The 21258-nt window shown below is 40.0% G+C and overlaps 3 protein-coding genes and 1 long non-coding RNA gene across 4 annotated transcripts; 2 read left to right on the top strand and 2 right to left on the bottom strand.

The window, feature by feature from the left end:
* Positions 1-464: 464 nt before the first annotated feature.
* LOC148717006 (uncharacterized) lies at positions 465-3003 on the top strand. The gene is made up of 3 exons (XM_088744456.1): positions 465-632; positions 728-791; positions 1633-3003. Exons 1-3 carry the CDS (start codon positions 566-568, stop codon positions 2408-2410), a joined length of 909 nt encoding a protein of 302 aa, XP_088600582.1. The 5' UTR covers positions 465-565; the 3' UTR covers positions 2411-3003.
* Positions 2756-5816, bottom strand: LOC148717007 (uncharacterized). The gene is made up of 2 exons (XM_088744455.1): positions 4222-5816; positions 2756-3934 (listed from the first exon to the last, which is right to left on the bottom strand). The coding sequence occupies exons 1-2, from the start codon at positions 4883-4885 to the stop codon at positions 3519-3521; spliced, it is 1080 nt and encodes a 359-aa protein (XP_088600581.1). The 5' UTR covers positions 4886-5816; the 3' UTR covers positions 2756-3518.
* A 154-nt stretch (positions 5817-5970) lies between these two features.
* Positions 5971-20840, bottom strand: LOC148717008 (uncharacterized). Its single transcript, XM_088744462.1, has 12 exons — positions 20208-20840; positions 19857-20006; positions 18957-19079; positions 18603-18728; positions 16813-17061; positions 12585-12899; positions 11735-11983; positions 10548-10859; positions 9186-9437; positions 8343-8666; positions 7404-7652; positions 5971-6657 (listed from the first exon to the last, which is right to left on the bottom strand). The coding sequence occupies exons 1-12, from the start codon at positions 20533-20535 to the stop codon at positions 6338-6340; spliced, it is 2997 nt and encodes a 998-aa protein (XP_088600588.1). The 5' UTR covers positions 20536-20840; the 3' UTR covers positions 5971-6337.
* Positions 14147-15113, top strand: LOC148717009 (uncharacterized). Its single transcript, XR_015995125.1, has 2 exons — positions 14147-14357; positions 14791-15113. It is a non-coding gene; the product is annotated as an uncharacterized LOC148717009 (long non-coding RNA).
* Positions 20841-21258: the final 418 nt, after the last annotated feature.

Here is a 21258-nt window from a genome sequence, read left to right on the forward strand (position 1 = left end):
TGAACCCAGAGGGTCTTAATGGGGTCAACCGCTAGCGGTAAAAACGGCCAAAAAGTTGACGAATTTTAACCCTTTCTCGTGAAAAAAAGTTAACCTTAAAAGTATTTATTTTAATCAAAAAGGAAGGAGGTTAAACATTAGCCGTAAAATGATCAAAATTTTTTAACTTTTAACTATAAAAGCCATCACCCTATTGACACCCTCAACCTACGTTAGGGTCCATCCTTCCGCAATGTGTTCTGGTGATAACAAAAAAGTATTAGGAGTATTACCACTTCTCCCTTGACCGCTACCCGGGCACTAATCTTTAGCAGGTCTATGTAGTTTTGAAACCCTTTCGTCAAGTTTCTTTGACTCCTGCATCTTGCAGGTACCCATTTATTCTCCTGGGTGGAGAGAGGCACTAACGAAGTAGAGCCTGATTACACCTGCGATGCAAATGAAAACGTTCGTGCGAAGCTAATAGGGACCTTAAGCATCGACGACGTTGGAAGTCACGGACGTTCGCCGGAAGTGAATTATCAGCTGTCGTTGGCTGTTGCTATGGATACACCGTCCGTCCCTGATGAAAGGTCACGTCGACGACGCAGGATCGCTTAGTTTGACGTCCTGGAGAAAACGCAGAAATACAGGTGGATTTGAGATTAAAACTACCGTACTTCGAAGATGATTTGATGTCACTCGCTCCGATAACCACATTAAATTTTCTCGGCTGTTGTACTTGTAGTCATGTCAAGCTTGCAAGTTCCCTGTGAAGGAGGAAATTACGCTGGTCCAAGCAGATCCTCGAGGTTAGTTGTCATGCAGCTTAATTTTTTTTTGGACGAAAGTCTCTGAGGTCGTACGAGTAACTTAGCGTAATGCATACTTTGAGAAAAAAAATTCTTAGCCTTAGGTCAAAGTTAACTTCGCCACAACAAATAAATGTGAAAATTCGTCCGTTAGTTTTATGCAACAAACAGTCGGCAGTTCCTATTTTGTTTATCTTTTCTGTCCGGCCCGGCTCAAAAAGCGACATCTAGCTATACGAATGTACACACTTTTTTCTATAGTAATCTTTGTTAAACGAATATCTGAGGTTAATAGAAGAATATAGATAGCCGTGATACCGCCCAAATTGGTTTGAAACTAAAATGTGTGTTGCATCTAATAAACTTAATCTTACACGTAAAGCATATTATTTAAGCTTAAGTAATAGAGCACTTTTTCCGTGTTTATATAGCCTCATCTAAACACGAGGTTGGTTGGGAGAATTCAAGACAGTTAGCAACTGTGGTGGTTGTATACAGGCCATGCCATTTGTTGGCTGACTGGTAGAATACACATTATTTACTCTACTGACGTACTACTATCCTCTGTATAGAGCATTTAAATTAGCCTAAACTCGCTTGGAAAGGAAGGATTTTCAGCTTGGGAATGAAAAATATAAATTTTACCAAAATTAGAGAACACGCTCGAAAACTGCAAGTAGTGTTTAATTGGGGGACGTAATTTACATATCCTACAGAGAAGTTTAACACTGCATTTTTTAATCACATCAGATCAACTGGACATGATGTTCATGTAAGCTAACGGGATACTTGTATAAGTTGTCTTTTAAAGGCTGAAATGTCATGCATTGTTTTAAAACAGTGGTAAAATGGAATGGAGTGAAGAGAAAGATATTCTCCTGTGCCACGAAGTCTTGCAGGCTGAGCCATACAGGGCTAAAGAGAAGACTGTGGGCAGGGCACAGGCATGGGAGAAAATTGCCAACATTCTCAACAAAAGAGCAGAGTTTAAAGTTAACAAGAGGTCTGTAAGAGATCATTATATGGTCTTGGTGGAAAAATTTAAAAAAAAGACTTCACAAGAATTAAAAGCCAGTGGCATCAGTCCTGAGCCAACCAAGCTGGACAGGCTACTTGAAGAAATCATAGAGAGAGCTGAGGCCTGTGATCAGTCAAGAGATGAGGAGGATGACAAAGCAAGAGAGAAAAAACAGAGAGAACAAGAGCAAGCTAAGGATATCAGGCTCAAAGCCATGGAGTCATTGAGTGAAACAAAGAAACGGTCACTTTCAGATGGGGATGGTGAAAATCAAAACAAGGCCAAAAAGAGGCGATCCAATGGAACTGAAATGGTGGCCTATTTGAGGGAGCGGGCAACTGAAGAGAATAGACTAAAAGAAAGAGATATAGAAATAAGATCTGTGCAGTTGGAGAAAGAGGCTGAGAGGCAACAATTGCTTGACAAGCAGCATAACAGCCTGATGCAACTGCTGTTACAACAGCAGCAGCAGCAACAACAACAACAACAACAGTTCCAGGAACAACAACAGCAACAGTTGCTACAAATGCAAACCTACATGGCTCAACAGCAACAACAGCAGTATAAAATGCTTCTGGCAATATTAGAGAAGAAAAATTGAAATAAGCACGCTGCCCCCTTCCCTGGCCCAGAAAAGAACATTAATACTTGCTTCAATTAAGCTTGTGAAAATGTTTAAAGTGAGCTGAGAAGGGTCCCTCTTGAATGAGCACCCTACTGTTTTAACCCAACTTTGGAATAAGTACCCTGGGCACCACTTATTTGAAGATTTACAATATTTTTGGATATATTTCGAGCTACTCTTTTAAAAATTTGTTTTTTTAACTATGATTGTATTGGCCCCAACTAAAGCAACAGGCCGGTACGTATTAACTTCATTGATCAAAAAAATCACCATCTACTTCAGTTGGAGTTTGTTAGTGTGACTAAATTGACTGCTTACATATTTGTTATGCTTAACATATCTTTTATTGTTGTGATGTCTTCTTGCTTTCTGTATTACATTTTTGTATAATTTGTTGATGACACAATTTATTCATACCAGCATATACATTATAATTACTTATCTTCAAAAGGTATATTACTGCTGAGAAATTAATGTCATGTATAGAACTTTAAAATTTACATGACTTGCTATAATATCAAACTGGGCACATTACTTTGAAATAAAATTTTGATTAAAAACTCTATAAACTTTGCCATACAGTGTAAATGAGCATTTAAACACAAGCCCTTATTTTTTATTTTGGTACAGAAGATTAAGTGATTAAACAACCACAGTCCCCACAGTTATCATGTTATTTTTAAAACTTGTAAGTATATAAAAAGCAAATTGATATTAGTTTTTTATGTATCTGTCCTGTTATTGGCAATGTATTTCATCAAAGCAGCTGTGGATCCACATGAGCTACTTTGACAATTTTATGATGAAATTCATGATCAATTACAGGATAGAGGCATTTAAAATTGAGGTCAATTTGCTAATTCACCCATTCTTTGGAGTAAGTGTCAACCCCCACACATGTAAGAACAATGATCTATACATGCTCCCTTAATTCCGTTTTTACTCTTCAAAAGGGTGTCAAACCCCTTCCAGAACAAAGTGAGGAAAAAGGCTTGGTACCCTTTTCGGGGAGAAAAGCAGACTCAAGGGTGTGTTACAGACCATTGTTCTTACATGTGTGTCATCAAACAATCAGGTTATAACTTCAGGCAAAATATTCTTCAAGGGAGGGTGGCTCAATGTCAAAGAATGTAGCAGTGGTGTTTCCATACATGCATGTTAATGCATTTCGTAATAATGCACTAACCACATAGTGTTTGCCAACAGCACTTAACCTGATTTTAAGATTTTTCTTGAAATCAAGGAATTTAAATGATGCCACAATGTCACCAAAAATCCACTCCACAGATGTTCGCACAGAGCTCATGGACTTATTGAACTGCTCCATGGGAGCAGTGAGTGGAGCTTCTCTAAATGGTTGCTGTAGGTGGAGCCGCAGTGGATATGCTGGGTCGCCATAAATGCACATGGCCTCGCCAGTGACAGGACTGAATGCATTTCTCTCCAAATCGTCCAGTAGCCCAGAGTCTTTAAGCATTGCTGCATCATGTTTTTTACCTTCTGTGTGAGTTTAAAACAACAAAATGGCTCAATCAATCAATCAATCAATCTATCTATCTTCTCCATCAATCAAAGATTTAACACATACATTTAATTTGAACCGCTGTAAAGGGGATACTTAATTACTGGCTGCTAGTAAAAGTTAATCAGACTAGTGTAATCCAAGCGTGCATAAGACTCCTAGTATTTACTGTACTACAATAGCAAGCAAGATCGCAAGCACTATTCGCAGTTTGGCATGCAGTCTTGTAGCAGCACGATAAAAATGATGATTATTTTTCACGTACCTACGGGTCCATACAGGTGAGCGATGAGTCCATTTGGCAATGACACTGATTGGAATTTTAAAGCATGTACACGTTTGTGGCCGTTGTAAACTATCTTTTGGTCTTGGCCTGGCCTACAAATAGGCCGCACTGTGCCATCGACAAATCCAAAGCAGTTGGACAGTGCTGCCCCTTTGTCAGCTATGGCATCAGCGTACACTCGCAGTTTGTCTCTGCTGAGGAGTTGGTCATTCCACTCTGTGATCTTGGCGTGATGATGGTCGAAAATCCACTTCTCAAAACGTGTCGTGATCATGCTTATCTCTGGCACTGCCCGTCCAAATCTGTGGATCATGTCACCCAAACGACATGGGTATGCTAATCGTTTTAGCAACATGCACAGTCCCTCTACGCGGTTGGCCTTTGTTCGTTGGTGGCAGCACAGACTCGCAGGCAATCCAAGGGCATCAGCAAGTCTGACAATGTCCATTTTTCTTACTCGAAACTCATGAAAGCACTCTGCTTCGTCCATAGAGTCGAGATCAAAACGATCGTAGTCGGCGTGAGGAAATGATAGATTTCTGGAGAAACTAGATTCATACAGCAATAAAAATTCTTCTTCGGAAATAAAATGATGACTCCATGCTAGAGAGAGCATTTCTCGAGCTTCCTTTAAAGTAGACATTGTCAAGATTGAGACCACACAAAGGATGTGTTTACACTTTCACGGTCGACCGACTACGTCTGCAAGTTAGCGTAATTGTTTTGCTTAACGCAATCATGTCACGAACGCCGGTGGCGACAACGTCGTTCCCAGGTTCCCCCTCCTGCAAACGATCGAACGTCCGTGACACCCAAAGTCATCGATGCTTAAAGTCCCTAATGAAAGCACGCGACGGCGGTGCGAGGTACGATTTTCTCATCTACAACAAAGCAATGGCATACGACTTAAGGTGTTTCCTAATTCTAAAATCCGTTACTTCGAATGATCTACAACCTAAGAATTTATCACCTACAGCATGATGTTCAAATGGCAGAGTTTTCTCAAAGGAGGCGCTCTAAGCTCAGTCCGCGGCCTGACTCGGGCAAAATGCGCCGTCTTTTGTACATTAGACTGCTCATTCTATCGGTTCGTTGCCTTAACAGCCCACGCAGGATTTTTAAAGAACAATGAAAACATTGTAAATCGTATTTAACTGCTCGTGATCTACTCGTGTATCCAGCGGAGATTATTACGATAGCAAACGACAGAAAATGCACCCAACAGTTCAGCTTTACCTCCAAGTCCTAAATATCGATTCTTTTCTGCAGGTTCCATACCTTACTGATATGAAATTTTCAGAATAAAGTTTCTAAACCATTGAAAACAATTGATACCTAAGTAGTGCTTGGAGTGCTTTTTTGAAAATTTATCAAGATTTCTCTCGCAATTAAGTGACTTGCTATATTTTCATAAAACATCGATAAAAAAAACATGAAACATTAATCATCGATTCAAACTGGAATTGCTTTTAAAATTAAGGTGTACTAAAACTGCCAATTACTAAATTGACTACCAGCTTGGCGACCAGGTTCGTTCGGTTCGAAGACTAATTTTGTCTTCTTTACTAAATGGTAATTCCAGCCTGGTTGCTTTTAAAACCTAAAAATAAGCCTGCAAAAACCAAGATATATTCTGAAGCGAAGATTTTACAAAGGAAAAACAGAAAAGATCTCAATCAGAAACCAAGTCAGCCTGATCGACAGGGTTCACAACAAGAAGTACTAACATTCAGTTTGCCTCATTTTTGGTGTAATTAGCTTAATACTTAGAATCGTACGGTTCAGTATTTAGTTATTTCATAAAAGACTTCAAGGTTAGATAGAGAAAAATGAAGTGTTCTCGTGAAAAATGCACAGTGATCTGCTAAATAGCCATCAGCATTTTAAAAAAAGGAAATTCCAAAAACCCTATCTCGGTAACTGAGCTAACTTAGTTACTTATATAAAGAAATCGTAAGTTTGCGAAGAAAAGAGCGGGGGAATGAGATGTCAGAAATAGAGCTAGTTCTGATGACCAGGCCATGTGCGAGGAGGCAGTAACTCTATCAATTCTATTGCTACTTCATACCTACTTAGACTGCATAGTTTACAGTGTTTAGTTGGTTATTTCGAAGAAAACTTCAATGTCAGATGGAGTAAAATGATTTGTTCCTGCGTAAAATGCACAGTTCCATCCCGAATAGCTCGAGGGATTGGAGTACGTGTGGCCGCAATACGTATAAGACTGTTGACTGCTGTTGGCGTTATTTGATATGTGAATGTCATGCCCACCAAAAGTGGGTCCGTAGGAGGAACATCTGTACATGGCGTATTGCTGGTTTCGGTATTGTGTTAGCTTCACAGGATTGTATCCTTTCACGTTGTTAAGAGAGAAAACAAAAGCTTTGCTGGCTGAAGAATAAGCACAGGAACTTGCTAAAATTGAAAAGAGTTAGGGACTGGTCACTATCTGTCACCTGGGGGAGGGGAGGGGAGGGGAGGGGGAGCGAAGGATTCTGGGGGGAGGGGTCAGATTTTTTTCAAGAATAAAGGGGGGGTCAGCCTTAATTGACAGGCATTAAGGAGGGGGGATCTTGAAAAAAGGAGAAAATATCTTTGAATCATCTATGAGGACTGTAAGATAATGAACAATTTCATGATTGGAAATTTCGCACCGGTCACTGTGTATACAGTAAAAAACGTTTGAAGCTACCCGAATGTGAACAAATATGATAACTATTAAAAAACAAATTAATTTAACTTGCCGTACTAGAACCGAGCACCCTTATTTTGTTAAAAACAAATTTAAGGAACATGAGAGCATATTTTCACTTTTCAAAATGAGCACTTGAAATATGATCCAAAGTGTTCTTCAAAGGCAACACGTAATCTAAGGATATCGCTATTTGAGAATCCTTTGTTTCAGCTCTCCAATGCGAATAAATGATAAAACGAAACATGTAAATTAAATTAAAATGAAAGATGAAAAAATCAAATTATATCCGAAACAAGGCTTTTACGTTAAAACGCGCTCCAAAAGCATTTCAAGCCATTTAAGAGTTTGTCTACTTCGAGATCTCACTTGTTACTGTGATATTTTTTGTTCCTACAAGAAAAGTCCATGACTAATCGATTTGTTATATGTTCTACGTGTGAGAGATGTTTGCTTGTTTGTTACTCACGGCTTGTCCAGGCCACGTTAGTATATCCACCAAAGATATAGCTGTTCACTTTGATGATTGTTACTGTGGGTCCCCTCCCATCACAGTTACTGTGGAATGTCGATGCTGCCCAGCCGTCAGTCTTTGCGTGCCAACACCTTACAAACCTGCTGCGCTCTTTGCTGATAAGGACTGGGTCCAGATACGAAAACAGCACCTTCAAGTACTTGTTGTAATCAAGGCTTCGAAGTATGTCGGACAAACCGAGGCCTGAGGATGGAGGCGAAAGGTAAAATTAATAGTTGGCGAAATAAATTCATCAATCCTTACAGCTTTGATTGATGGTGTCACCTTTGAATCTGAAGCGGATAATATCACCCCTCGTTTGACCTGCTAGATGATCTAAAATTACTGACTAAAATTAGGCAAGTTAAAAAATTTATAGCCTGTCTACCAGGCGGTATTTTAGGCGCAAGAGAATATAGAATTTGTTTGTTAGCTCAACCGTTCTTTCAAGTGGCCCCACCGGCTTTATTTTCACACAATACCTACAGCCCCCCGCGGAAACTCAGGCTGGTCTTCTCAGACTTATCACGCAACACGTTGTGTGACGAACTTAAATGACTGCTGCGAAAGAGACTTGACAAGCTTACGAATTTCTTTGAAATGACAAAAAAATAAATAAATAAATAGAAAAAAAAAAAAAAATACGCCATCCGTACTCCAACAACACATCTTTTTTAAAATATTTCTGCAATCCACGAATTAATTTTGCCACAGGCCTTACCTTTCATTTATCCTTGAAAAGTTGTCTTTTTTTACTTGATTATAATCGTAACGGTAGTCAATTTACCATTTCAACTTTGTTGATATATTCAAATTATTTCGTTACCCCCACCGATGCAGCCCCAAACAGTTTCCTTAGAAACTATCAGCCTTTATTCATTTTTACTTGATTACCTGTTTCATAGAATACTTCTATGTTCGTCGGAGAAAAATAAGACTCCTCTGTAATAAAACCACAGTCTCCAGTTGAGTACCCGGAGGGCGCCTTGTACGTGCAACCGCATCTAGTGTAAGAGTTTTGGTTGTTTCCAGCGTCGTTGGATATGTGGATGTCGTGACCGCAACCAACACCAAAGGTGGGTCCGTACGTGTTACATCTGTACATTGCATTTTGCTGGTGTCGGTATTGTGTCAACTTCACAGGATTGTATCCTTTGACGTTATAGAGAGAGAAGAGGAATGCTTTACTGGCGGAAGAATAACCTGCACAAGAACCAGCTGTAAGAGAAGAACAATGCAGTCGTACATTAAGAAGTTGAAAAAAAAAAAAAAAACTAAACCCCCCTGAGGGATGGAGGTTAATTTTCTATCATGGGCTAGACAGGGAGTTATTTTTTTCAGGCTAGAGATTTGTGAAAGAAGGGAGAGATCTTGCAAATTAGGGCATAGAAACGGGTACGAATAACAACTGAGGAAGATTTGAGGGATTAGTCCGAAGCAAATCGAGTAAAACTTTTTGAGACTTCAAAAACACGCCTTTTAGTCTCAGTGTTGCTGCTTATCACTAGATGTTTTCGGATGTAATATTGTCCTGCAGGTGTACAAAGTGGGAAAATTTTCCATTGATTATATGTGTGAAAAATCTGGAAGAACCAAACACGCTTAAAGCTCATAGTAGAGGAGCATCGTTCAAAATTTCAGTGAGCAACCCCCCTCCACCTTCTCAAATCCCCAATAGAACCATGGTTGATCCGATAGAATTGTCTTGTCCCTTCATAACAAACTTGATATACCTACCTCCTCCCCAGGACACGTCACTATATCCACCAAAGATATAATTGTTTACTTTGATGATTGTCACCGTGGGTCCCCTCCCATCACAGTTGCTGTGGAATGTCGATGACGCCCAGCCGTCGGTCTTGGCGTGCCAACACCTCACAAAGTCAGTACGGGATGCACTGGGAAGAACTGGGTCTAAAAACGAAATCAGCCTTCCCAAGTACATGTTGGGGTCCAGGCTTCCAAGAATATCAGATGTACCAAGGCCACCTGTGTTTGCGAACAAAACTCGAATGTGAGCTATAATTACAGACGTCATAGAATCAAGAAAGATGTTATTTCTTCTTTCACGACTGTCGAAGTTTTCTACGAAGAATCGAGCATAGATCTCCTTATTCACAGTGTGAGGCGCTCACCATGTGATCCCATTTAAACTCAGTATTTCCCCGTAAGTTTATTCTGTAAATACAGCGAGAAAATCCAATTCCTGATTTTATGTAAAATGGAGAAACGAAAAGAAAAGAAGTGTTTAATTTAGCCGGATTCGACCCGACTCATTTACTCAGATTTAATGGCAAAACATGCATCTAGATCAATTTCTACCCAGACTTAGTTGATATCCACTGATACCCCGAAAATGGAATACAATTCGTTTGCCAGTGTTGCCACTATAATCTAAATAGTATTTCGCTGCTGTATATGGTTCAGCGCATGCGCTAGGCCTTTATAGATTATGCTAGTAAAAGTAGCATATTATTCTAGTAGCATTGCTTTTTTTTTGGCGAAATTATACTTAAAATTATGCTCTCTTTTCCAAACTATGCCCCTTTTTTAAAATTATGCTCTTGAAAAAATTGCAAATAAGTCCAAAAAATACATTTTTTTAATTAGAAGCCGTTGGTCTACAAGAAAGAAACGTAACAAATTCACAATGAAATTCAAATAAACATGTGGTTCATGTTAACATGCACACCAATATGACCAACGATGTGACTTCCGGTTCCGGTGCACCCCAGACCCGGGCTCAGACCGTTTCAGACGCCGCTCAGTGATTCACAGTGAACTACAAATGCTACTACTTGAACTAAAACTTGAAATACCGAATAACGTCACCAAGTGGTTGGGAGTTTAGATGAACAATGATCAAATTGTAGCATCAAAAATCCGATAATTATCAAAATATGCGAATTATGCTAGCATTGCTACTTGGCAGAAATAATGCTAGTTTGCTCAAATTATGCCAAAAATTATGCTAGCATAATTTATAAAGGCCTAGCATGCGCTCCTAGAATCGCTAAACGTTGCCACGGATTCGAATGTACGTATTTAGTCATCGTATATTTACGACAGGCGTTTAAGTGTCTCTGTACAATAATATACCTATTTCAAAGAAAACCTCAATGTCAGATGGAGTAAAATGATATGCTCCTGTAAAAAATCCACAGTTTTGGCCCGAATAGCCCGAGGGGTTAGAGTACGTCTCGCCGCATTCAGTGTAAGATCGTTGATTGTTCCCTGCGTCATTTGATACGTAGATGTCATGTCCCACACCAAAAGTGGGTCCGTAGGAGGAATGTCTGTACATGGCGTATTGCTGGTTTCGGTATTGTGTCAGCTTCACCGGATTGTATCCTTTGACGTTATTAAATGAGAATAAAAAGGCTTTGGTGGCGTAAGACCAACCACAGCAACCTAAAATGATGATTAAGATGGAGATAAAGTGAAAGACAATAACACTCTAAACGAATTGGTTGCAAGTGAGGTGTGTTGTGTGCAGTGAGTGAGTGCGGTTGTCAATATTTTTCTAATATTAATGAAGTTGGAGCCTCTTGCGGTAACTGCACTGCTCAGTAATATCCCTCATTGGGTATGATATTTTAGGGAAACTTTCAAGCTGAATGCACATTGTTTCATGCATGATGTTTGAATTTTTTAAGGAATTTTCGTATACTAATTTTATCAATTGTGTATTGTAAGCCTCGTGTCCATATTGCGACTGTTTGATCCATTTGGTCCTCAAAACCAACCGAAAGCCCTAAAAATTATTGTCGACACGTTACAACACATGCTATGTGCCTGCAGAGCTGATTGGAAAACTCTCAAAGCATTTCGACTACAAATGCCGTTAGCCTTGCAAACAAAACAAATTGAGTACTTTATATGCACAATGCCGTTCTATGATTGGTCGAGAAAGCTCACGGTATCGTATTTAACAAATGAGAGAAAAATCTTAAACCAGTCGTCACTTGGTATATCGCCTTTTTCTCGCGCCTCGGGCATCTTTTGTTCTTGTCCTTTGTTTTGACTGTTTCGCCAATTAACTTGATTTTGGTTTTGCGATGCAGTTAAGATAGAGAATATAAAAGCATAAAACTTGCTTTCTGCTTGGTCACCAGGACACCTCGGTGTCCTGTTGGAAGAATTCCAAGAAACAGGCTTCAGGAGACATTCTTTCTGTTACAGACACTAAGCTTGATCCATTCTTACAACGATATTTCCTTGCCTTTCTAAGTCCTTAAAACTCTGCACCGAAAAAGAAAAAAACTTAATGGCTAAGATGTACTTACTGCTCCATGATACATCAGTGTATCCACCGAAGATGGAGTTATTAGCTTTGATGATTGTCACTGTGGGTCCCCTCCCATCGCAGTTGCTGTGGAATGTCGATGCCGCCCAGCCGTCAGTCTTAGCGTGCCAACATCTCACGAATTCAGTGCGGTATACATTAGGCACGACCGGATCCAAATAAGAGAGCAGTTGATTCAAGTACTTTTTGTGATCGAGACTACCGAGAATAGCGGAGGCATCCAGATCTCCTGAGTAAGACAGAACAGAGTAACGTTTTTATTGAGAGATCATTCGCGCCAGAAACCCAGCTCTCGAGAAGATATAGGACGTTATTCAGCTTCTCTGGGGGACTCCCGTGAAAGAGTTGGGAACGTTCTCCCTCTCTGTCTCTATGTCTCTGATTTTGTGTTAAGGAACGTTCCGACCGGAGAAGAACTACAGCAAATGCAAAGTGACTTCTAACTTTAAGAGTTTGTGGGTCTTGAATTACCTATTTCAAAGAAAACTTCAGCGTCAGATGGAGTAAAATGACGTGTTCCCGTGAAAAATCCACATTGTTCACCCGAATTGCCCGAGGGGTTGGAGAACCTGTAGCCGCATTAATGGTAAGACGTGCAAAAAACACGCAATTTCTTCCCTGATTTAGTTGATGTACACAGATACTCCGGAGCTGAAATACAATTCGATCGCCAATGCTACCACAACAGCCTGAATAGTATTTTGCTGCTGTATATGGTTTAGCGCATGCGCTCTTAGAATCGCTGAACGTCGCCACAGATTAGAGTTTAGGTATTTAGTCATCGTATATTAGTGGCAGGTTTTAAGTGTTTTTAGTTAACAATAATTTACCTATTTCGAAGAAAACTTCAATGTCAGACGGAGTAAAACGATGTGCTCCTGTGAAAAATCCACAGTTCCAGCCCGAATAGCCCGGGGGGTTGGAGAACGTGTAGCCGCATTCTGTGTAAGAGTACTGATTGTTTACAGCGTCATCATGAATAAAGATGTCGTGTCCCCGACCAAAAGTGGGACCGTAATAGGAACGTGTGTACATTGCGTATTGCTGGTATTGGCGGAGTTGTGTCAGCTTTACAGGATTGTATCCTTTGACGTTGTAAAGAGAGAAAACAAAAGCTTTGCTGGCTGAAGAATAACCACTGGAACCTAAAAATGAAAAGAGTTAGGGGCCGGTCAATATTTGTCACCTAGGGGAGGGGGAGGGGAGGGGGTGAAGGATTTTAAGGGAGGATCACATGGTTTTCAAGAGAACAGAGGGGGGATCGAAGAAAACTGCAATGTCAGATGGAGTGAAATAATGTACTCCTGTGAAAATCCCTAGTTTCCAGTCGAATAGCCCGGGGGTTGGAGTACATGTGACGGCAATTTGGTTACAGTCAAGCTAGGTGAAGCATACCCCTCAACCCTCAAGATTACATCAATGAATTGATCATTTGGATATTGAACTCGCCAGTCGTTTCAAGAATGCAATAACGTATTGATTATTTGAATATTGAACCCGCTCGCCGTTTCACGAATGCAATAATGGATTGATTATTTGAATATTGAAGCCGATAGCCGTATCCGTTTTGAAAAGGTGAGGATCATTGTTCAGTCAGAAGTCCATTTCTGATTATACCAATAAGATTGTTCTATTCGACGAGGAATCCTGAAAATAAACAAACTGCACTGTAAAAACACTGCGAAAACAGTCGATCGCAAATATTTACGAAATAAAAAAGTCTTGCGATGGCTTCGCCTGTAAACTATTTTCTTCGACCGTGAACGCACACAAGATTTTCTACAAGTTCGTCAAGATGTAAATAGGCGAAAAAGCTGTCGATAACATTCCATTTACAACATTTAATTTACAAGAAGTTCTACAAAGCAGTCGAACTCACCTTTGCCGCCATGTCTGACGCCATGAAATGGTTCCATTTCATCCTCACGTGTTCGCATAATCCAATCAGAAATGGACTACTGATTTGAACAATGATTCGCGCCTTTTCAAAACGGACACGGCTATCGGGTTCAATATCGAAATAATCAATCCATTTTTGCATTCGTGAAACGGCTAGCGGGTTCAATAATCAAATAATCAACTCATTATTTCATTCTTGAAACGACTGGCGGGTTCAATATCCAAATCATCAATTCATTAATGTAATCTTGAGGGGTACGCTTCACTTAGTTTGACTGAAAGAGTGTTGATTGCTGTCAGCGTCATCGCACATTCGTATGTCATGTTTAGTACCAAAGGAGGGTCCCTGTAAGGAACATCTGTACATGGCGTGTTGCTGGTTTTGTCAGCTTCACAGGATTGTATCCTTTGCCGTTGTTAAGTGAGAATAAATGACATTTATTACCAAAGGGAATAAATTAATTTATGCAGCCTGCGCCGCGTTTGACATTAGAGAGCTTAAGCATCGGACGTTTCTGATTCACGGACGTCAACCGGAAGTTTAAATATGAGCTTCGCAATCAGTACGCATGTGCAGACGTTTTTGACGTGAGGTCGCAGACGTGAAAGTGGGATGTTTGCCGTGCGTGTTGTTTTGCTGTTTCTGGACTGTCTCAGTACAAGACTGACACCATGTCTTCATTTTCAATCGTCAAATCAAACCCGTAAGTACATTGTATGTTTCATAAGAAAGTAGTTTTTTATCTGCACTTAAACAATAACTTTTAAAAATGGGACAAAATGTGCCTAACTTCGTGTTTGGCACAAGTTTCCACAGGTTCTGTTACTTGGTTTTGTTTGATCGTGAATTCCTTTTTGTTTGTCGCCATTCTTTTAGTTATCCTACGAGCAGAGGTTTTTTCCAGAACAGGAAAAATACTATATAATAGCAAGTTATCTTGCCATGTGTTTGTTTTTGTTATTAGTTGTTTTCTTTTTGTCGAGAGGTTTATGTCGTTGCCGTATTTCACGTTCAAGAAAGTGCATTAATTTCCCCGCCATTAAGCTTTTTATTTTTAGTGCTGAAATGTGATCGACTATTTTATACAGCTACTACCTACAGTAACACTCGCTTCTATCTTTTTTTCTTTTATGTAGTGGGCCTATGGAATGGTCTGAACAGCACGACGTAGCACTAATGAAAGAAGTCAGAGTGCAGAATCCGTTTAAAGCAAAGAAGAAAACGAGCAACCGAGCGCAAATATGGCTGTCGATCGCAGAGGCGCTATGTGGATTACAAGATCCGTTATTCAAGGATTCAATGACAAAAAGATCAGTGCAAGATCGTTACGTTTTGTAGTGCAGCCCCTTTATTCGATATAGCATCCGTGTAGGTGTTGAAGTCACGTGGATTCAGTAGATCATGATTCCACTGACACAGTTTGTGACCATGTATATCGTAAATATAATTCATCACCGTATTTGATATCATGCTAAGTTCAGGAACCGGTCGGCCGAATCGTGCGAGCATGTCGCTATATCGGCAAGGAAACGACATTCGCCTGAGCAAAATACATAGCCCCTCTAACTTGTCGGCAGTGGTTCTCTGATTACAGTGGAAGGTGTCCGGTAGTCGAAGCGCATCAGCCAGCAGTGGAAGGTCCTTTTTTTCAACTCTAAACTCGGACTTGCACTCAGGTTCCTCGATACTCTCGATACTAAACCTCGCGTATTTTTCGTACGAAAACTCAGGGTTTTTTGACGAATTCTCTTTCAGTAATAGCAACAGTTCCTCATCTGACACCAGTCCTTGGTCATGAGCGATTAAAAGTGATTTTCTCACATCCCTTAAATACGGCATGTTGCAAATTACGGCCACATTTCCTTTGTAAACAATGACCAAAAACGTGAAAACTGTGATCAGCTGTCACGTTCGTGGTGACGCAGGTGTCCAGCTTAAGTAAAAAATTTCGTGCCTAAAACGCCGTTGTCGATCCAGTCTCCCCCGGTATTCTGACGTCCGTGACATCAAAAACGTCTGATGCTTAAGCTCTCTATTATCCCGGATGGGTTACATCCGGCACTTACAATGGCCGATACTTAAATATCCGAACATGTGATTTCGGGCCTCTTTTAGTTAAGCTTCGATGCAGGGCAAACATTTTCCCACCCTATTAACCCGCCCATTGTTTTCGAGCATTCTCATAGGTGTGTCGAGTTCTCATTCGATGAGTGTTTGCCCTCACCTTTGCTGGCATTAGGTTTCTATTTCCGGTTTTACTGTAACTTGATTTGGTATTAAAAATAAACGGCCACTCAACTGAGTGGCCAAATTACGGCAAATAAATGTTGTCCGTTTAATTCTCCCAGCAAACCGAGCTCACCCCTAGCTATGCACAGTGTGCAACACTTGGTTATGGGCAAGCGAGCAAGAGGCATAAATATATGTTATTAGACGTTTTGTTGTGTAATATCGCTGAGTAATTTTACGAGTTGTGCCGTATTTTGGCGAGCCCTACGGGCTACAGGCTCGAAATACAAATAACGAGTGTTTCTATTTTCTTCAATAAATGAAGAAATTTCCGGGTAGTATAGCTGTTTTTCTTCGTTCGATTCATGTAATAAACTTGGATCTATATTTGCCAGCCATTCTGACTCTTCGTCGTCGGAAATATGATTCAAATTGTCCGCCATTTTTTTTCGTAACTACAATCCAATTCTTCGCTTGCGCGATGCGAGAGAACCTGTTAAACCGGTACTATAGAGTACAAATACCGCGTGATATATGTACTCGTTTATGGCGTTATTTGTACTCTTCGAAGTGTAGTTGGATAATAAAAAGGCTTTGGTGGTGCACGACCAAACACAGGAATCTGAAAGGATGATTTAAATGGAAATGCAAAAATATACCCAAAAGTTAGACAAGGGTAAGATCAGGGACCATCCCCGAAATGCTGTTTTTTTTTGTCTTCCCTTTTAACATTTAAGATCGATTTATGGATGATTTTATAATTTGAAATTCAGACGATGAGAATATTTTTAAGACGAAACAAAATGAACTGGTTTTTGAGATTCGACTTGCATCACTATTCCTTAGATTTCTTCCAAAGTTATTTTCTTGCCTTTCTAAATCCTTAAAACGCTGCACCGAAAAAACCTTTATGGCCAAGATGCACTTACTGCTCCATGATACGTCAGTGTATCCACCAAAGATGGAGTTATTAGCTTTGATGATTGTCACTGTGGGTCCCCTCCCATCGCAGTTGCTGTGGAATGTCGATGCGGCCCAGCCGTCTGTCTTAGCGTGCCAACACCTCACAAACCTGCTCCGCTTTGAACTAAGGAGGGCTGGCTCTAGATAAGAAAGCAGCTTTTCTGAGTAGTTTTTGTAGTCGAGGCTGGAAAGAATAACGGAACCATTTACGCCACCTGTATAAATAAACAGCGACGTAAGCACAAACGCAAGTATAACACCTCTAATCACACCTTGAAAACGGCCTCGACGCAAGCATAAACACAAGCGAAAGCACCAGCGCATGGATCAAAAATGTTTTCTATTGTCTTGTGCTTATGTTGTGCTTGCGCACACTTATTCCAAGTGAAAACAAAATGCCGCACAAGCACAAGGAAATCTACCACAATTTCCTATGTCTGGATAATTATAGCACTCGCTCAAGTTTTCCCCACGTCTGAGTCTTTGAACGAAATGGGGCGGCGGAGGTAGTCGCTGTAGTCTTTGATAAAAATTTTTCCATGGTTGTTCGCAACTATCGAGTCTTGTATAACAAGGAGTGTAAAGATTTCAAAGAAAAAAACAAAAAAGCATAATCTTTGGACTCAAGTTGGTAAGGAAGAATCATCTGGCTTCTCCTTTCTTTAAAAAGATCCCTTAACCTAAAGCGTTTCATTCTCCTCCTCCTCTGTAACCGCTTTCGTTTTCTTCGTCGCAATAGTAGAAGAAACAAAAAACTTGACACTTTAAAGTGTCTGCCGCCATATTAGCCGAGTCGAGATCAACGGAGCCTTGTAACTAGTGAACTTATCGTCAAGTGTTAGTCTTGCTTGGCCACTGTAAATGACACCTTGAAATTCACAGCAGATTTGCTATTTTCATCGACAGCGAGCAAAACGTCCTTTATAGAGAAGACCATACTCCAAAAATATTTTCACGAAGTTCAAGAACAAGGAAAGATACCGCAAGAAGAATTTCAAGAAGTCTCAAATAAGCTGACAACCGATCCAGAGGGCATACTTGCTTCTCCAAAAACTTACCTCAAGAGCTAGAGCTAGCTGGAGATACGTTTGACACAATCAAAAATTAGAATAGTTTTACAAGGCTGAGTTAACCAGAAAATTGTTTAAGCGTCTTCATCTCTGCCCTCTCCTTTGGTTGCGAGGAAAAAGCCTTTTTAATACAAGCATTGCTCGTAACATGCAGGCAATGGTAATCAGTTTAAACGACAAAAAAACTAAAGAGCCAAGCTCGGACGAGTACTCTGCTGATAACTTGGACGGGGAGACTATCCAAGAGTTAGGGGAAATCCGAGAGTCAGTGGAAGATGATGTCCAAAAGCCTGCAGATGGAGGCGTCCAAGAGGCTGCCAAAGAAGGAGCATTGGGGGAAGAGGCAGTCACACTAAACTAAACACTTGTTCTTGTTAACACATAAGAAAATTTTGATTGTTTCATAATGTTATATCGTGTCTGAACAAGAAACAAAGCTAAAAAAATCGATCCTTCCGCTTTGCTAATTTTTTTCTCTGTTTTTTTTTCACGGTCGTCCCCCCCTTAGTGCCTGTCAATCAGGGCTGATTCCTCCATCTAATCTGTTGAAAATCATGTGATTCCCACCAATATCCCCCACCACCCCTCACCCCTCCCCCCCCTCCCCCAGGCGAGAAATAATGACCGAAATAGAGTTAAGGACACTGCTTGGTTCGCTCGTGTCTAAATATTAGTTTTAAACTCACGAAAATAGCAGCTTGTTCCGTTTCCTTGGTACCAGGGATTGCACGTACATCGATAAGAACCAATGGTATTGTTGCAATGGGCGTTGGCGTCACAGTCCTGTGACTCCTTGGTACATTCGTCGACATCTGAAAGAACGGATGAGAATATAATGGCCAGAACTAAAATTACTGTTATTGGTGAAAACATCTCGCTGTACACTGAATTGAACCTGACATGGTGTGGGGGACTATTCTAATCGGTCATTAAAGCAATTTTAAATCGAATCTTCAGATTAAGCCTGGAATTGCTCAGGTTTTGCTTTGTTTTGAAATGGTTTTCTTCAGGCAATAGTGAAAGTCATTGTTCAAACTTACCGATACATTTTTTTCCATTTCCATTAAAACCTGCTTTACACGAACAACTGTGAGAACCGATGGTGTTCACGCACTCGGCGTTGACGTCACAGACGGGAATTGTTGAATTGCATTCGTCCACGTCTGAAAAACGAGAAAGATTGGGGTCAGTTTAAAAGAAAAACAGGGTATCCTCTAAATCATGAGTCTTTTGATAGATTTGTCGCAGCAATTGCTTGCTTCATGACTTCCAGCGGAAGCCAAAAGTTAATTTTCAATTTACGATCCCTTCAGGAAGTCAGATTTCCCCTTCCCCATTCATTTTGTCACCCTAAGGTTACAATTATTCGGTGTTATCTAAATGTGTAAAAAAAATAAAAGAAAAAAATTCGAATTCTATTTGAACTATTCTCAAATCGATCAATGTACGGGAATGGTTAAGAAAGATGATCTTGTTATGTTTTTCCTTTTTGGCTTCGTTGTTTCATGTCCCCAAACGAATATGCTTAATTCTTTGTTTTTGGGGGTTCGAGTCTACCCATAACATCTCTGTCAACTTATTCATTGATGGTGGTTGAAGAGTTCTCGTCGAAGTTATAGCTTTATTTTCGAACAACGATGTAGAAGAGATTCTACAATAGAAAATACAAGCTATAATTACTAGAACAACATGTATTGCTGTAATTAACAGTAACGTACTTACAAATCAAGTTATGGTAGGCTTATTCTCCCACTAGTAAAGCAGATAAAATAATAAACATTAACTTTAGGAAGCATGGCTGTTCGATCACAGCTTTTCCCTCGTCTCCAGTACTCGGTCAGCGGTATACCGGTCAGCGGTCTACGTAGGGTCGCTAACTCCTCAGTGGTGAACCGCCTTTTACCTGGACAAAGATATGATTTGTTAAAAAATGAATTTACCTTCGGTTTTCATGTCACAAGGGGCCAGAACTGTCTTATCCGGCACAATCGAGTAAAACCAGTATTTGCCGCTGACCGCTTGTCCTCCTTCGCTCATTTTGATTTCCTGGCAAGTCTCTGCAGGCAGCTCAGGAATAGAACCGAGAGGGACTGGAAGGAAAAAGAATTCATTAATATGGTACTTCAAGCAAGTAAAACTTTATGTCTGTCGTAGCAGCGAGGACACTGATTGGAGGATGACTTGACTTGGGGTAAGAAGACAATTAAGATGTGACATAATTCCTTAATTTTGCGTTAAATAATTGTGCTCTGAAAATGTCCTTAAGGGGAAAGAGAATAAAATTGACAAACTTCTTTTGTAATCTCGCTTGAAGTAAAATCTCTCAGGGTTCGGAACATAATCCTCTGGTCTGGCCTCTTTGGTGCGGTCGCTCAGCTCACAAATGTCTTGCGTAAAGACGTAGTTAAAACTTTGACATCTAACGTCAGCATAGCATTCTCGCAGGCACACATCTGACAAAGCAGCTCCCGTGATCCTCTTGAAGACGTGACGCTGTAGCATCATACCAAATTTGGAAACTTCCGGCTGGCCCGTAGCCTTCCATTGCTGAGCAGCTGTACAGTACAGCAGCAGGCTCATGATCAGCAGCCCTGCTGCGTACAAAACCCTTTTGGCCATTTCTTCTCGACGTAAGTTTTAAAAAGGAAAAAGGTTCCCTAAAAATAAAACGTCCAAATATCATGTAAGCTAAATGTTGCCCTGAACTTCTTTTTATCTGTTGTCTGTTTTTTTTTTTTTTTTTGGTAAGGTCACAATCAACATGCTTGTTTAAATGATTGGAAATTTCGCTTTATTTTCATTAATGTTTTGTAAAGAATTGCAGGCAGAGAAAAGTCAAGAATATTTTCAAATTTAATATTGTCCCTCAGATTCAAGGAAAATGTTTGTTTGTTTTATGTCAAAACGTATTTTGTCATGCGTTTTTTTCCATAACATGACTTGCGTTCTAGTCAGGAAATGCAATATCAAATGAATATACGAGGTTGCCTATTTACCGAGTTAATTTTTCGGGTTGAGTTTTCAAGTTAGATTTTCGAGTTGGATTTTCGAATAATATGCTAATTGCATGGAAATAGGTATATTTAATTGTCAAGTAAAGTTCTTGTTTATCACGCAATTATCAGGCCTTAATCGTGTTTCGTGTTTAAAATCGCACTGAACAAGGCACTACAATTGAAAAAAACTCTGAAAAAATTTGTTAAATTTTTACGAGCCACAAAATTATTTGTGGCCCGGACATAATTATACTGAGTCACATCCATTCGCTTTGTCTTGTTTAAGAATTGTTTATATTTAATTAATTATTTAGAACTCGCTTTCCTTGTCAGTCTTCTATCTGAT

Source organism: Stylophora pistillata, chromosome 14 (assembly GCF_964205215.1).
Source record: "Stylophora pistillata chromosome 14, jaStyPist1.2, whole genome shotgun sequence".
NCBI classification, from domain to species: domain Eukaryota; kingdom Metazoa; phylum Cnidaria; class Anthozoa; order Scleractinia; family Pocilloporidae; genus Stylophora; species Stylophora pistillata.